The sequence below is a fragment of the Megalobrama amblycephala genome, linkage group LG14 (genome assembly GCF_018812025.1).
Source record: "Megalobrama amblycephala isolate DHTTF-2021 linkage group LG14, ASM1881202v1, whole genome shotgun sequence".
In the NCBI taxonomy this organism is placed as follows: domain Eukaryota; kingdom Metazoa; phylum Chordata; class Actinopteri; order Cypriniformes; family Xenocyprididae; genus Megalobrama; species Megalobrama amblycephala.
This window is the reverse complement of record NC_063057.1, coordinates 26,100,856-26,117,044: the sequence shown is the minus strand read 5'-3', so window position 1 is coordinate 26,117,044 and position 16,189 is coordinate 26,100,856. Positions and strand designations below refer to the sequence as shown.

The following is a 16,189-nucleotide window of genomic DNA, read 5'->3' as shown; positions in this document are numbered from 1 at the left end:
TTACTATATAAGTTTATAATTGTAGACGCAGCAGCGTGTGAACAGGACTTTTATTTTGGTCTCCCGGTGTGACGTCATAAGCCTGCGTCGCGCTCCTGCATCTGTTGTGATTCTGCTTAAGGAAGGTTTGAGTTTAACTTTTAAATTGCTTAAATCAATTTAATATTTACAGTTATTTAATATTTACAATTTACGAAATAGATGAATCAGTTTCGAATGCAACATTGTAATGCTATATCTAACACATAAATGAGCGTTTTTGTGTAAGTAAAGCCCTTCCACACATGAGTAACATTAAAAGGCGCGTCTCATCTCTCTTCCTACACAGAGAATCAGTTTATTATGATCATGAATTCGGTTAATGAAGAGTAGGTAGTTTTTCTAAACTCAGTTGAACCAAATGCTTCGTTAAATGATTCAGAGATTCGAATCGCTCGAATCACCGCGCGCTGACGTCACGTGATCAAACAGCGTAATTGCAAACGTGTGTAATGATAGCTTTTACAAACCAACAGCAAATGTTTTAATGAACGTGTAATCTGTTAAATGTAATATATAAATTAAACTCCAAATATAAGTCATAAATGCATAAATAAGAAATGTGTGTATAGTTTGTGTTCTTTTATTAATTTGTAGTGCTAGTTAAGGCCCTCTTGGAATTGTTCTGTTTATTAGGCCCTATTCCCTATTGTTTTCCGAAGGTTTTTTTATTTATTAATTTTTTTCTAGGGCTGCCCTCGATCAAAGGAGATTTCTAATCTCACATTTATATTAATAAACATGTTTTGGTTTTTGACACGCAAAAGTTCACAGTGACCAAGGCTAAAGTTATCATGAGCAGCCATGTAAAGTTGCTACTACTTAAATGTTTTATGTCATGAGCCATATTTGAGGTTGGTGAGTGATAAGCGAACGTTTGGATTTCCTGCCCGACATAATGTCATTTCAGTGGATGCACTTATATGAACATTTTGGCTAACCAATAACTCATTACATTTGAAAGACAATAACTGATATATTGGCCGATAAGTCTAAATCCAAATTTCTGGATTTAGCCTGATTACAAAAACAAAATGGCTCACCATTAAAAGCCATGACCCAAACACTCTTCAACATAAATGAAACGTATACAGTACAGTAGTCTATTTCGAGCCAGTGTAAGATTATTACATTGTAAGAATTGTAAGAACTTTTCAAATTAATTTTACTTTCATATGGCCAACTATAATTTATAACTTAAGAACACTTAAATCTCTTTGAATTTAGACATTATAGTAATAGTAAACATCTTTAATATTACTGTTTCAAATGATCATCATTGCTGTTTGAGCTGAGCGCGAATGAAGACGTTTTGCTAGAAGGTTAATCAACTCGACAGTCACTGATGCACGGCTACTAAGCATCTTTTTATTACAATAGTGTATACAATTTTAATGTTATGTTTGTGACAGTCCTATTCATAGCTTTTAATGTTTTGCATAACTGTTTGAGTGCTTGCGCTGAACCTGAAGAGCTGAACAAGCTTTTCTAGCGGGTTATTTAACTCAACTAAACACATCCTATATGTGATTATTTAGACATGTATATTGCATAAATGTAGTATTCCAACTTAATATCTGCACAAAATTATGCAAATGCACAAGCAAATGGTGGAGTAATTCCTGTTCGGGATGCGCTTTCCACAAAACGCGCACTTAAAGCTAAAGATGATCAATGCAGTGCTTTAATGCATTTTTAATTAACTCAACCAAACCATCCTATATGAGATTATTCACATATATATATACACACAAAATACACATAATATTACAGCTTAAAATGGCACAAAATGCTGTGAATGCTCAAGCGAACTTGACTGCTAGTTATGAAGGTGTGAACCTGTGGACGCGCTCTTTCCGCAACAACGCGGGAGCACAAAGAATTCACAACATTCATTTAGTTGTGTTCTCGTTATAATTTTACGTTGCCTATAGGACAGATTTTTGCTGCACATGTTAACTGTATTTTCCTTTTCAAAGTGATTCCAGTCAGATCAAGAAATTCAGGACTGAAGTGTCTCCGCTGAAGGAAATAATTTATTATCTATCGACATATATATATCGGCCTAATTTTCTTATCGAATCAATAACGGTAACATTAAAAATGACCACTTATTGGAACATATTAAAAACTGTCAGCAAGTGTTAAATAGGCTAGCAACATTTAGCTAAGTGTTAATGAAACAGGAAGTTGCTGTTTCTCTGGCATACAATGTCCATCTGCCCCAAACTTCACATTTTTGATAAGTGTCCTGGCCTGAAGACATCTGCATGCCAAAATGTAGTTATAGTCATAGCACCACCAGCTGGCAGCAGGAAGAGTGGCAAATACAGATCACTTTGTAGTCCTCTTATATTTACCTACTTAAATGCATATTGCCCACCGTGCTCTGTTTTCCTAAAGCACCCAGAGATTTAGTTTGGATGTGTTTTTCTTTCTGTTCATTTTAATTTTAAACACACAGAAAAACACCTGGTGAAGCGACTGAGATCCACGTGACACACAATTATAAAGATGGCGTTTATTAAAGTGGAGAGTGAAGATATGAAGATTGAAGAAACCTTCAGAGTGAAACAAGATACTGAGGAACAAACAAAGATGGTGTTTATTAAAGAGGAGAGTGAAAACATAAGGATTGAAGAAACTGAGGAACAAACAGGTTGGTTTCATTCTCAAAGCTGAACTCAGTCATTTGATCCTCTATTTCTTGCTCTATGACTCCCATTTTTGTCGTATAAAAGAGCGCAATTATCAATCGGTTATTTAAGAATCGCTACAAGCCTAATTTACATTTAATTTTGGTCCGCCACAGTCTAATTAATGTATTAATGCGTATATATATATATATATATATATATATATATATATATATATATATATATATATATATATATATTAGTCAGTATGGTTCATTTTCTTCCTGATTCTAATTTTGATTTCTATGTACAGGTGCAAAGACAGGAAAGAAAAAGACATACAAGGGTAGACGACAGACAACAAAGGTGATTATCCAAAGTATTCTGATATTGATATTAATCCACATAAACAGTATCATACATCACATATTTGCCAAACTTCAATGTACTTTAATGGTTTTGTATAAGGTCACACATTTTGATAGGATGTTAGCTTTGGCATTGATTGATTGCTTAAGCGGTAACTACTGGATCTATGGATAAATGTATACATAGATGCCCCATTAGCGGCTGTTTCTATGGGCTGCTATATGTAAGCTGTCCGCCATAATAAACAGAGATATACAGTACAGTCCAAAAGTTTGGAACCACTAAGATTTTTAATGTTTTTAAAAGAAGTTTCGTCTGCTCACCAAGGCTACATTTATTTAATTAAAAATACAGTAAAAAACAGTAATATTGTGAAATATTATTACAATTTAAAATAACTGTGTACTATTTAAATATATTTGACAAAGTAATTTATTCCTGTGATGCAAAGCTGAATTTTCAGCATCGTTACTCCAGTCTTCAGTGTCACATGATCCTTCAGAAATCATTCTAATATGCTGATTTGCTGCTCAATAAACATTTATGATTATTTTTAATGTTGAAAACAGTTGTGTACTTTTTTTTCAGGATTCCTTGATGAATAGAAAGTTCAAAAGAGCAGCATTTATCTGAAATACAAAGCTTCTGTAGCATTATACACTACCGTTCAAAAGTTTGGGGTCAGTAAGAATTTTTATTTTTATTTTTTTTTTAAAGAAATTAAAGAAATGAATACTTTAATTCAGCAAGGATGCATTAAATCAATCAAAAGTGGCAGTAAAGACATTTATAATGTTACAAAAGATTAGATTTCAGATAAACACTGTTCTTTTGAACTTTCTATTCATCAAATAATCCTGAAAAAAAATATTGTACACAAATATTTTGTACAATTGTACACATTAAATGTTTCTTGAGCAGCAGATCAGCATATTAGAATGATTTCTGAAGGATCATGTGACACTGAAGACTGGAGTAATGATGCTGAAAATTCAGCTTTGCCATCACAGGAATAAATTACTTTGTGAAATATATTCAAATAGAAAACAGTTATTTTAAATTGTAATAATATTTCACAATATTACTGTTTTTACTGTATTTTTAATTAAATAAATGTAACCTTGGTGAGCAGACGAAACTTCTTTTAAAAACATTAAAAATCTTAGTGATTCCAAACTTTTGGACTGTACTGTATTTCTTCAATCCATGTTTTAAGTAATCATCATAAACTAAAGGCATTGGATAATGTGACATTAAGAAGTGATCATAACTTAAATTCCTGTAATAGGTCATTGGTGAGAATATTTTCTGTGGTAATAGACTGAGACAATCGTCAATATAGTAGTGGTGAAAAAAATATTTCTTATAATCTCATAACACAGCATGCAGTGTTGTAATTATAATTTATTATTTTTTCTCCAGTTGCCGATTAAAAAGGATTGCCATACATGCAAGGAAAAAATTGGGGTAGCAAGCAAGACGTGTCCACACTGCGGTGCCAAGCAGCCTTATAAGCAGAAGCTTGAGGAAAGAAAGAAAAATCTTGCCCAAGAGTGGATAGACCGCCAGAAAAAAAACAGCAGTGTGAACAAGGTGTATGATGCAACAGAATTACTGGTAGGTTTATATTTTAGATGTTTGTCATTAAATAGTAAATACTTTAAATAATCCTTGATCTTTACCATTTACACATGCGTTTCCAAATTCATACACAGACGTTTCAGCCATTCTTTCTTCAGTGTTCACACTGACTGAGGCTGAAACAATAACCTGATCTAAAGTCAATTTGTTATTTAAAGGGTGCGTTAGTAATATGCCCCTATTAGGCAGGTGCACAGCGCGTGTACACTCTGCTTGTTTTGTGCTTCAGTCATGTCATTATATTCATGTAAAACAACATTACACATACAAAAGGTGTTTTACTGTATCACTGCCGGTGGTGGTGCGGTTGTCAAGTTTACCAGCACATGTCTACTGGGAGCAGGATTGGACCCCTGTTGTATCACAATAACTGAAAAACCAAGCCAGCTGGGGATGGGAGGGAATTACAGGGTTCCCGCGGGGTCTTAAAAAGTCTAAAATTCTGAACTTTAAATTTAAGGCCTTAAAAAGTCTTAAAAATGGCCTGATTTTCATCCGAGGTCTTAAATTTCATTTAGTCAGGTCTAATTTTTTTTTTACCCATTTCCAGAAACGCTACCTGCTGAAAGTTATTACAAAGTAGCAAAAAAGTAGCGCGTCGTAGTTCTTTCTGGGGTATATTGGTGTTGGTATACGCGTTGATAAAACTACAAATCCCGTGATAAATGCAATACCTGCCCACGAAATACGTCTGCGTCTCCACAGAGGTACTTTCAGCGAGACATGGCTAGATCACAGTGATTTCTGCTGTTGGTTACAAGCGGTACCCAGCTCCATATACGAGGCTCACTGCAAACTTTGCAAAAAAAACTAAAAAATCAATTAGGTACTCTGGGTGTGAAGGCGCTGGAGTCACACGCCAGAGCGGAGAAACACAAGCTAGCCGCAAAATGCCTTCAGCAGACTCAGCCAATTAGCCTCACCACTGCCGTCGTCCTCCTCAATGCCTGGTCCCTCCGGTCTCCAGCGCAATATCATCGCAGCTCCATCGAACAACCTTCGGGGTACTTTTGGATCGACTGACACATCGAAAGCCGAGGTGCTTTGGATACTACACACGGTGACTAAACACCACTCATTTAATAGCAACAGCGAGATTAGCGATCTCTTCAAAATGATGTTCCCTGATTTAGTATTCGTGAAGACTGTGGGCCCAACAAGATCGCTTATGTGGCGAGATTTGGATTGGGAGAGTTTATAAAGAGGCAATTGATTAATACTCTCACCAGGCCGTATGTCGTAATGTTCAATGAAAGCCAAAATCAGACCACCAGGACCAAGCAGCTTGATGTCCACGTTCGTTTCTGGAACAATGGAATTGTTAAGTCGAGGTACCTGGGCTCACAGTTCATGGGACAGTGCGGGACACACACACACACACATTAGATAATCCATGTTAGATGGATAGATAGATAGATACTCTAATTATCCCGAGGTAAGTATCTATCTATCTAACATGGATTATCTGGTGTGTGTGTGTGTGTGCGTGTGTGTGCTACATTGGTTGTTACCTGGGTTGGAGTAGCCTGTTCAATCTCTATTAGGCTATTAATATGCTATTTTGTAATGTAAATAAATATGAGATGAAATCTATTCTATTTGAGGGCAAGTTTGTTTTAGCCTATTTTCATTTTGGGCCTAAGGTTTTGGGCATTTGGCACATTCTGACTTGGGTAAAGTTGGTTTTCGCACATTTGGACTTCTGATAAATTCAGACTTTCCAATAAATGTGCAATAAATTAATGTTTGCAAATTTTAAGCAGCGACATGATATTGACAGCCAACGATTGTCAACTTACAACATTTTTCACAGTCGATCAAAATAGGCAAGTATTGTTTTAATGGCATATTTATTTGTGAATGTCCACTGAATGTCCAATGTAGTGTGATTAACAAGGCTATTGAATACGGATGTCCGAATGTGAAAATATAAAACCAACTTTACCCAAGTCACATTGTGGTGTGTGGAAGGTTACTAATGTGATTGCTTTATCTGTAAATTAAATTAATGCTTTTTCAATGACTGAATTCATTGAAATAAAATGATTTTTTCAGAATTTCTTTGATTTGAATATTTTTTGGTAATGCGTCGTGTAGGTCTTAAATTTCAATATTTATGGTCTTAAAAGGTCTTAAAAAGGTCTTAAATTTGACTTACTGAAACCAGCATGAACCCTGGAATTACTAAGTTGGCCTACTCTGTCATTCAATGGATTGGTTATCTGTCTAGCTGTCATAGCATAAAAACACTGTTTTTCTCAGTACTCTGAAATTTTCAGTCTTGTGACTTTGTTTTAATATTGTTCCAGCTCCACAAGTGGGACCTTTTGGAAAGGTACCCAGTCCTCCTCCTTGCCAGGAAAACCAATAAAGGTTTTTCAGCTGAGTGCTTCTGTCCATGGCAAATGAACTCAGAGGAGACTCAGGATGCATGTGTCACCATAAAGAAGCAGTATGAAAGTCTTCTTAATGGTAATGAACACATGTGCATGTTACATTTTTACACAATCGATTGCTTATTAGTGCATCCTTGATTGATTTAAGAATTGCTTTTTTAATTTAGTAGGATATTGTTAATATTAGTTTCTCTTATATTTGTTTTCCTGGTACAGTTTTTTCATGTCTGCTTATTATATTGTCTTTATAAGGGGCTTACAACATTGGCAAGTGTATAAGTTTTCGATCCTTTAAGTAGATGTCTGTTGCATATTTGTTGATTGCAGCAACTTATGCAAAGGTTCACATTACAATTTCTTTTTTCCAACAGTGGTGATCGCCGATAAACTAGCAAGCAGCAATGGCAAGACTCCAGCAACAAATATCACAAAGACAAAGATTACACCATTAGCAAATGTCTGCCCTTCAGAACCAGCATCAGAGTCTAAACCTCCGCTCACCCCTGAGTCTGAGCCTCTTACTCCTGTGTCTTCCTCCTCGGCTTCTCCTTTGCCCTCTTCTTTCCATTCCACCCAGACATCTGTTGTTTCCTGCACCACCTCCTTCACCCCTCCTGTGTCTTTATCTGTTGCTCCTCTGTCCCCCCTGACTCATCCTGATTTCATCTCCTCTCAATCCAGTCCTGTGTCTTCCTCCCTAAGTTCTGCCCTGCCTTTAGCTCCTACCCTTTCTACCTGTTCAAAACTCACTCCTGTGTCCACTGAGCAAGGCACTCCAGACTCAGAATCTTCCTTACGAAGAAAAAAACCAACAAGGCGGAAAGAAGGCACTAGTGGTATGTGTGGATTTATCAGTCATTTTTATCACCATATGAATCAAAACGGTTTGTTGTTGTTTTTAGTTCAGGGGAACAAACTTTCTCATTGTTTTATTGAAAAGGTCAGGCTTAGAATTCTACTGAGGCACATATTGTAATATGCATAACTTTTTTGTATAGCAATCTTATTTTGCATATGGAAGTGTCCTATTTTCTTTGAATGTGCAAGACTTCTGATTTATTAGCACCAAAAGGTAAATAATTGGAATAGTAACAAATGCAGCTTTTCCACCAAGTCAGTTTGAGTGTTGGTTCAGATCCAGAGACTAGTTTCAAATCAGTTCTTTTGTCCTTTTACACCCAAAGCACCAGCTCTGAACTAAGAAAAGTTTCATAAGTAGCACTAAAACATTGCAGGTCTAGAAGTAAGAACCTCTTGCATCAGGGGCTGGGGTTACCGTGACCAACAAGATGAACAGAAACTTGTTGTGACCACCATTTTGGAAATATCAGCTTATCGAGCAAATAGCAGCTCGATTGTAATCTCTGTCAATACAAATCACGGCGAGTGGTGCGAACACGTTGGATTCGCTGTGTTTGGATGCCATTGTAGGTTTGCAAAGCCATCAGCATCAATAATAACACCACGTCCGCCATTGTTGATGGAAGGCTTGTTTGAGATGCATTGGAGCTGCGTGGACTGATAGGTGTGTGACATCGGAGTGCCATGGTTCTGCTGGAAAGTTCTCACCAATCATTTCCTTGGCCACAGGTGTATAAAATCAAGTACCTAGGCATGCAGACTGCTTCTACAAACATTTGTGAAAGAATGGGTCGCTCTCAGGAGCTCAGTGAATTCAAGCGTGGTTCCGTGATAGATTGCCAACTGTGCAATCCATTCGTGGATTCATCCATTCGTGAAATTTCCTCACTACTAAATATTCCACGGTCAACTGTTAGTGGTATCATAACAAAGTGGAAGCAATTGGGAACAACAGCAACTCCACGTAAAATCACAGATCGGGGTCAGCACATGCTGAGGCGCACAGTTCGCAGAAGTCACCAACTTTCTGCAGAGTCAATAGCTACAGACCTCCAAACTTTGTGTGGCCTTCAGATTAGCTCAAGAACAGTGTGTAGAGAGCTTCATGGAATGGGTTTCCATGGCCTAGCAGCTGCATCCAAGCCTTACATCACTAAGTGCAATGCAAAGCGTCGGATGCAGTGGTGTAAAGCACGCCGCCACTGGACTCTAGAGCAGTGGAGACGTGTTCTCTGGAGTGACCAATCACGCTTCTCTCTCTGGCAATCCGATGGATGAGTCTGGGTTTGGCTGTTGCCAGGAGAAAGGTACTTGCCTTGACTGCATTGTGCCAAGTGTAAAGTTTGGTGGAGGGGGATTATGGTGTGGGGTTGTTTTTCAGGGGTTGGGCTTGGCCCCTTAGTTCCAGTGAAAGGAACTCTTAATGCTTCAGCATACCAAGACATTTTGGACAATTTCATGCTCCTAACATTGTGGGAACAGTTTGGGGATGGCCCCTTCCTGTTCCAACGCTTTGTGCACTGGTGCTCAGTGATAAGGTCCATAAAGACATGGATGAGGGAGTTTTGTGTGAAGGAACTTGACTGGCCTGCACAGAGACCTGACCTCAACCTGATAGAACACATTTGGGATGAAGCTGGAGACTATGACCCAGGCCTTCTCGCCATTGTCACTGCCTGATCTCACAAATGCCCTTATAGAAAAATAGTCAAAATTTCCCATAAACACATTTCTAAACCTTGTGGAAAGCCTTCCCAGAAGAGTTGAAGCTGTTTTAGCTGCAAAGGGTGGGCCAGATTAAACCCTACAGATTAAGAATGGGATGTCAAAGTTCATATAAATGCAGGTGTCCCAAAACATTTGGCTATATAGTGTGTGTGTGGCCCAGACACAAAAATGTTAGAGCCATTATGGATAGTGCAGTGCTCTATGGGCTGAGCTCCGGGGCTGAAGCAGACATTGAAGAGCATTCTGGAGTTGACTCTGGTGAACATACTGGAGCAGATTCTGGAGAACATACTGGAGCAGAATCTGTACCGTGGTCGGGGGCTGGAGCCATCAATAGACTCTGGTCGGGGCTGCTGTGGATTTCTGTGTGGCCCAGAGACAAAAGTGTTAGCATCACACTGTCCATAATGGCTCTATCTGGGTTGGGCTCTGGGATTTCCCTCACTGGAACGGACTGAGGAACATCACTCTATTAATGATGGAATAATGTATATTAGTAAATAGAATGGAATATGAAGTTTTACATATTTTAAATGCTTAACCTCTACATAATAGGCCTACTATAATCTAAATTTATATACATCGATCAGACATAACATTATGAGCACTGGCAGGTGATGTGAATAACACTGATTATCTCTTCATCACGGCACCTGTTAAAGGGTGGGATATATTAGGAGGCAAGTGAACATTTTTTCCTCAAAGTTGATGTGTTAGAAGCAGGAAAAATGGGCAAGCGTAAGGATTTGAGCGAGTTTGACAAGGGCCAAATTGTGATGGCTAGACGACTGGGTCAGAGCATCTCCAAAACTGCAGCTCTTGTGGGTTGTGTATGGGGCTGCCTTGCCATGGACCAGACAGGGTGCCCATGCTGACCCCTGGCAACCGCCGAAAGCGCCAACAGTGGCCATGTGAGCATCAGAACTGGACCACAGAGCAATGGAAGAAGGTTGCCTGGCTTGATGAATCATGTTTTCTTTTACATCAGGTGGATGGCCGGGTGCGTGACCATCTCTTAACCTGGGGAACACATGGCACCAGGATGCACTATGGGAAGAAGGCAAGCCGACAGAGGCAGTGTGATTCTTTGGACAGTGTTCTGCTGGGAAACCTTGGGTCCTGCCATCCATGTAGATATTACTTTGACACGTACCAACTACCTAAGCATTGTTGAGACCATGTACATCCTTTCATGGAAACTGTATTCCCTGGTGGCTGTGGCCTCTTTCAGCAGGATAATGCTCCTGTCACAAAGCAAAAATGGTCCAGGAATGATTTGAGGAGCACAAAAACGAGTTTGAGGTGTTGACTTGACCTCCAAATTGCCCAGATCTCAGTGTATATTTACATTGTGCTTTTGTGTAGTCTGTACATTTTTCTTCTTCTTTTCTGATGTTGATTTCTACATGCAGGTGCAAAACCAGGAATGGAACAGACATACAAGGCAAGACAACAGACAACAAAGGTGAACATCCAAAGTAATCTGATATTGATATTTATCCACATAAAAATGATCATACATCACATTTTATATTTACCAAACACCGTACTGTATAACACTTTTGTATAAGGTCACACATTTTTATAGGAAGTTTGATTTTGGCATTGATTGATGCTTAAGTGTTAACTACTGGATCCATGCATAAATATATACATGGAAACAGCCACTAATGAGGCATCTATGTCCTGCTATACGTAAGCTGTCCTCCATGTTGGAAAAATCAGAGTAGGTCTGTGAACATTCGAGAGCAAGTTGACTGTTTTCAATTGTTTCTTTCTCCAGTTGCATATTCAAAAGGATTGCAATACATGCAAGGAAAGAATTGGGGTAGCAAGTAAGACGTGTCCACACTGCGGTGCCAAGCAGCCTTATAAGCAGAAGCTTGAGGAAAGAAAGAAATATCTTGCCCAAGGATGGAAAGACCGCCAGAAAAAAAACAGCAGTGTGAACAAGGTGTATGATGCAACAGAACTACTGGTAGGTTTATCTTTTATCGTTTGTCATTAAATTGTAAGTACTGTAAATAATTTTGATATTTACCATTTACACATGTGTTAAAAATAAACTTGACATGCTTTACCAAGCCTAATAACGAGCACAAACTGTGCTAAATTGAATTTGGTGTGCAAGCAAATGGTTTCTGTCCTACAGTGTTTTTTCTACTTTACCACAGTAAAGACTTTGTTTCAAAATTGTTCTAGCTCCACAAGTGGAACCTTTTGGAAAGGTACCCAGTCCTCCTCCTTGCCAGGAGGTCCATTAAAGGTTTTTCTACTGAGTGCTTCTGTCCATGGCAGATGAACTCGGTGAAGACTCAGGATGCATTTGTCACCATAAAGAGGCTGTATGAACGTCTTCTTAATGGTAATAAACATGCATGTAAATTTTAATCCATTTGCCTAGAGTTTTTTTTATCCTTTAAGTAGATGTCTGTTGTGTATTTGTTGATTGCAGCAACTTATGTAAAGGTTCACATCACAATTTCTTTTTTCCAACAGTGGTGATCGCAGATGAACTATCAAGCAGCATTGGCAAGACTCCAGCAAAAAACATCACACAGACAGAGATTGCACCATTAAAAAATGTCTGCCCTTTAGACCCAGAGACTGAGTCTGATACTCTTACTCCTGTGTCTTCCTCCTCGGCTTCTCCTTTGCCCTCTTCTTTCCATTCCACCCAGACACCTGTTGTTTCCTGCACCACCTCCTTGACCCCTCATGTGTCTTTATCCATTGCTCCTCTGTCCTCCCTGACTCATCCTGATGTCATCTCCTCTCAGTCCAGTCCTGTGTCTTCTTCCCTAAGTTCTGCCCTGCCTTCAGCTCCTACCCTTTCTACCTTTTCAAAACTCACTCCTGTGTCCATTGAGCAAGCCACTCCAGACTCAGAATCTTCCTCACGAAGAAAAAAAACAACAAAGAGGAAAGAAAACACTTGTGGTATGTGTGGATTTATCAGTCTTTTTTTTTTATCACCATATGAATTAAAACTGCTTGATTTTTTTTTTTTTTTTTTTTTTTTTTTTCACCATCAAACTGTTTTAGTTAGTGAAAGAAACTGCTTTCTCTCTCTCTCTCTCTCTCTCTCTTTTTTTACATTAATTGTATTTTTTTAAATACAATTAATAATGTGTTAACAGTTCATTTGATATCAGGCAGCACAATGGACTGTTTTTGTACAGCTAAAATAACTGGAAACCATTGAACATCGGTCACATTCAACGTATTAATGGTCATTGCACTCTTGCGTTAAAAATAGGGTGGATAGGTCCACATTAAATATACAGATTTCCCAACTTATATTTATATGTACAATTTTTTTTATTGATTTGATCATTCTTTGTGTTCATACAAACCATGAAATTTGGAAATGAGTGTTTTAAAAACATGAATCTAAGGTCTATTTAGAGGAAAAATAATTACAGTAATCATGGGCATGTGAGCTTTGTAAAAAGACAATGCAAACTGAAATTTTAACAAAAAAGACAAAAACACACAAGTGAGGTGTATTGTGGGAAGTTCCCACATCTCAAAAAATGTGACTCTTTCCTGGCATATTGCAACATAAGTGAAAATGGTGCTGTTCAGTTGTTAACACTAAGCAGCAATTTTGATTTTAAAAACATTTTTCTGAGTTTCCTTTAAGTTTTTCAATTAAAATTTCTTTGCAATGTTTGTCTAGTTCAAATTATAATCCTCTTTTTAATCATTTCAGAATGCCCAGTGCATGAAGACTCAACCAGTTTCCCCTACAAAAAAATCCTGAGGAAAAGAATCAGGGAGGTTTGTTTCAAAATCCATTTTATATATATAATGATAAAAATACCCCATAGATAATTGAAATTTGTACAGTACAATACAATACAAATTATTAATTTTGTATGTTATAATTATGAAAAAAACATTACTAAATGTACTATATCATTAATGTAAGGTTTAAGTATTCATATAATTAATGTTATAATGTTTGACCATGGACTTAATTAAGAAAAGTTTTACTTCACAAATCAAGTTTTGATTGCAAATTTTAAATCTTGTCCATAAAAATTGAAGGTACGTATTTTTCAAAACTATATATATGCTTCTTATGTTATGTAGATTTAATGTTAAATTTACAGTCCAATATTATTATTCTACCTGTATGTGTTGAAAGAAAATGACATTAATTTCACCATGTTTCTTTCTGTCTTTAAGGGCCATGCAGAGGTGTTGGTGCAGTGGTATCCTTGCTCTGGATGGTGTGCATGTTATCTGAACTTTACTGTAGATGATTGACAGAATAAAACTAACAAAATTAACATTCATATCAACATTACATAGACATATTTTAGCTTTAACTGCAGTTTGATCAGAGAGGGCTGGTTGTCAAGAAAGTCACATAACATTGTAAAATTGTTTGGGCAGTGTAGTGCATTGATATAAAATTAAATTAAATCTATGTTTAAATACACATTTTCGGTTAATATCTGAGTGCAACAACATACACACCATGTACCCTTGTTACACAAATCCTAAAAGATAAAACTAGCTATGTTCAGTATCATCTTTAAACATCTTTATAACTTCAAGTCTAGACTTCAGTGTAATTGGAATTTCATTTTAAATGTGGTGTGCTTTTTGAATTAAATTATGTATGTAATGTACAAAATGCAGTATGTGGATAGTTTTGAAACAGATACCATCATTATTACCCAATATACTGAGTGTTAAAAAACAATGATGCATTCCTGAAGGCTTCATGTCTCATTGTATGTCAACATAATATTCCAAACAGTAATAAGCAATGTGACCGTAATACTTTTTTCTGTCTCTTACAGTGGGGCAGAGTGGGAAAACTCCTGGGAACCAAAAGAAAACATTGAAGATTAATACCATACCGAAGATCTGTTCCAATGTTTTGTTTGTTGCTGTTGTTTTTCTAAATTTTGGAGACTGATAAAGTAGATAAATGTTTTGAAAGAAATATCTTATCACTGCCTCTGCTTCTTCATATATACACTTGATTTTTTTACTATTGATGCTCATGGCTTTGCAAACCTACAGCAGCATCCAAACTTGGCTCGCCATAATTTGCATAGACTAAGATCATAATCGGGCTGCTATTCGCTCGTTTAGCTGCTATTTCAAAAAGGGCGGTCACAAGATTCTTACTGGTCACGGTAACACAGCCCCTAACGCAAGCGGTTCTTACATCTAGACCAGCAATGTTTTGGTGCTACTTACAAACCAATTTAACTGGTTCAGAGCTTGGGCTTTAGTTGTCGAAAGACAAATAACTGATTTAAAACTAGGCTATGGCTCTGAACCAGCACTCAAACCGCCTTGGTGGAAAACCAAATATCGGTCCGCATGTTTGGTGCACGTTCACACGTTCAAATGAACAGAGCAATCGCACCAGGGTTTGTTTTAATCAAACCAAACATGACAAGTCTGAAACCAGTGTGTCAAACTTGCTTTCCCTTTGAGAATTTCCAGATTAAAAGAATAAGAAAACAACAAGCCTTTAGAATAAGTCATATGGAGACTGTCAGAAAGAGAGGCTTTGTGAACAGTGGAGTCAGATGTAGAGAAAACCCTTCAAAAACCACATGACAACAGCCCAAATGTGAAAGAACAGTATGCCAAAATGCAGTTCACTCATTTCTCTGTGGAGATGTGCACTGGGAATAACTGTGTCCAGCTGAAGAACAAGGATGTTGTTGTAGTGCAAAACATGGTGGTGGAGGAACATTGAGAAACTTTAATTGTGTACAAAACATTTATGAACAATGCAACATCTCAGATCAGAAACCATCTTTCACACTGCTCACACCAGGACTTTATTTCAGAATGCATTCTTGGCCGAAAGAATTGAATCCCGGAACAGGTCCAAGGTATGCTCAAATCCCAATTTATCAGATTTATCATGAATACTTGTTTTAGCCTGAAGTCGCATTTTCTCTGGCAAGATCAGCTGAGAAATGGACCGTCCCTGAACATCTTTAACTTGCCTGTAAAGAATCTTTTCCTTTCTCCAACCTTTCTCCACATCTTGGCTTTCTGTTTAGTGTCTTGTAGTGCATAACTGGCCCAATGACAGGGTCCTCTTTTTGACATCCTCTGATCTCCAGTTTTGTAATTGCAGGCAGCACATCAGTACCTGCTCCATCAAATGAGTCGGCTGTTTTTTTTAACCCGGTCCAGAAACTCTCCCTCTTTGAATTTAACAGTTGTCTACTTGATCACTTACAGTACATCTACTTCCTTCCTTCCTGACTCATCTTCACAGTACTAGTCTCGCTTTGTGGAGGAAATCCACTGTGGGCAAGACTGAAGATTTTTTGTGACCTCTTGATTTGACAACCATGAGAGTGTGTCTACATTAGAGTTGAATTTCCCTTGCCTATACTCAATGTCAAAGTCAAACATGGCAAGCTATGACACCCAACCCTGACCTGTGGCATCCAACTTCGTGGTACTCATCACATATTTAAGGGGGTTGTTGTTAGTCAGCACAGAAAACTTATGCCTGTAAAAGGT

General features: G+C 37.7%; 2 protein-coding genes across 3 annotated transcripts in view; one reads left to right on the top strand and one right to left on the bottom strand.

Moving 5' to 3' along the window:
* The window catches only part of LOC125246302 (tripartite motif-containing protein 16-like), a 138,717-nt gene that overhangs the window by 96,124 nt on the left and 26,404 nt on the right, over positions 1-16,189 (bottom strand). The window lies entirely within an intron of this gene.
* LOC125246279 lies at positions 53-14,640 on the top strand. 2 transcript variants are annotated; one of them, XM_048157220.1, is made up of 13 exons: positions 53-125; positions 2,504-2,698; positions 2,989-3,041; positions 4,467-4,661; positions 6,995-7,157; positions 7,453-7,917; positions 11,083-11,135; positions 11,454-11,648; positions 11,873-12,035; positions 12,170-12,610; positions 13,386-13,453; positions 13,865-13,908; positions 14,488-14,640. In XM_048157220.1, exons 2-13 carry the CDS (start codon positions 2,554-2,556, stop codon positions 14,537-14,539), a joined length of 2,037 nt encoding a protein of 678 aa, XP_048013177.1. In that variant the 5' UTR covers positions 53-125; positions 2,504-2,553; the 3' UTR covers positions 14,540-14,640. The 2 variants fall into 2 exon arrangements, with proteins under 2 accessions (XP_048013177.1, XP_048013178.1); XM_048157221.1 differs by lacking the exon at positions 13,865-13,908.

What these genes read in the sequence shown, in the direction of transcription:
- LOC125246279 (XM_048157220.1), top strand. Translation starts at nt 2,554, where the DNA reads ATGGCGTTTATTAAAGTGGAGAGTGAAGATATGAAGATTGAAGAAACC. An exon ending in AGAAACTGAGGAACAAACAG is followed by an intron (nt 2,699 to 2,988) that starts GTTGGTTTCATT and finishes TTCTATGTACAG; the next exon opens with GTGCAAAGACAGGAAAGAAA. An exon ending in TGGTATCCTTGCTCTGGATG is followed by an intron (nt 13,909 to 14,487) that starts GTGTGCATGTTA and finishes TGTCTCTTACAG; the next exon opens with TGGGGCAGAGTGGGAAAACT.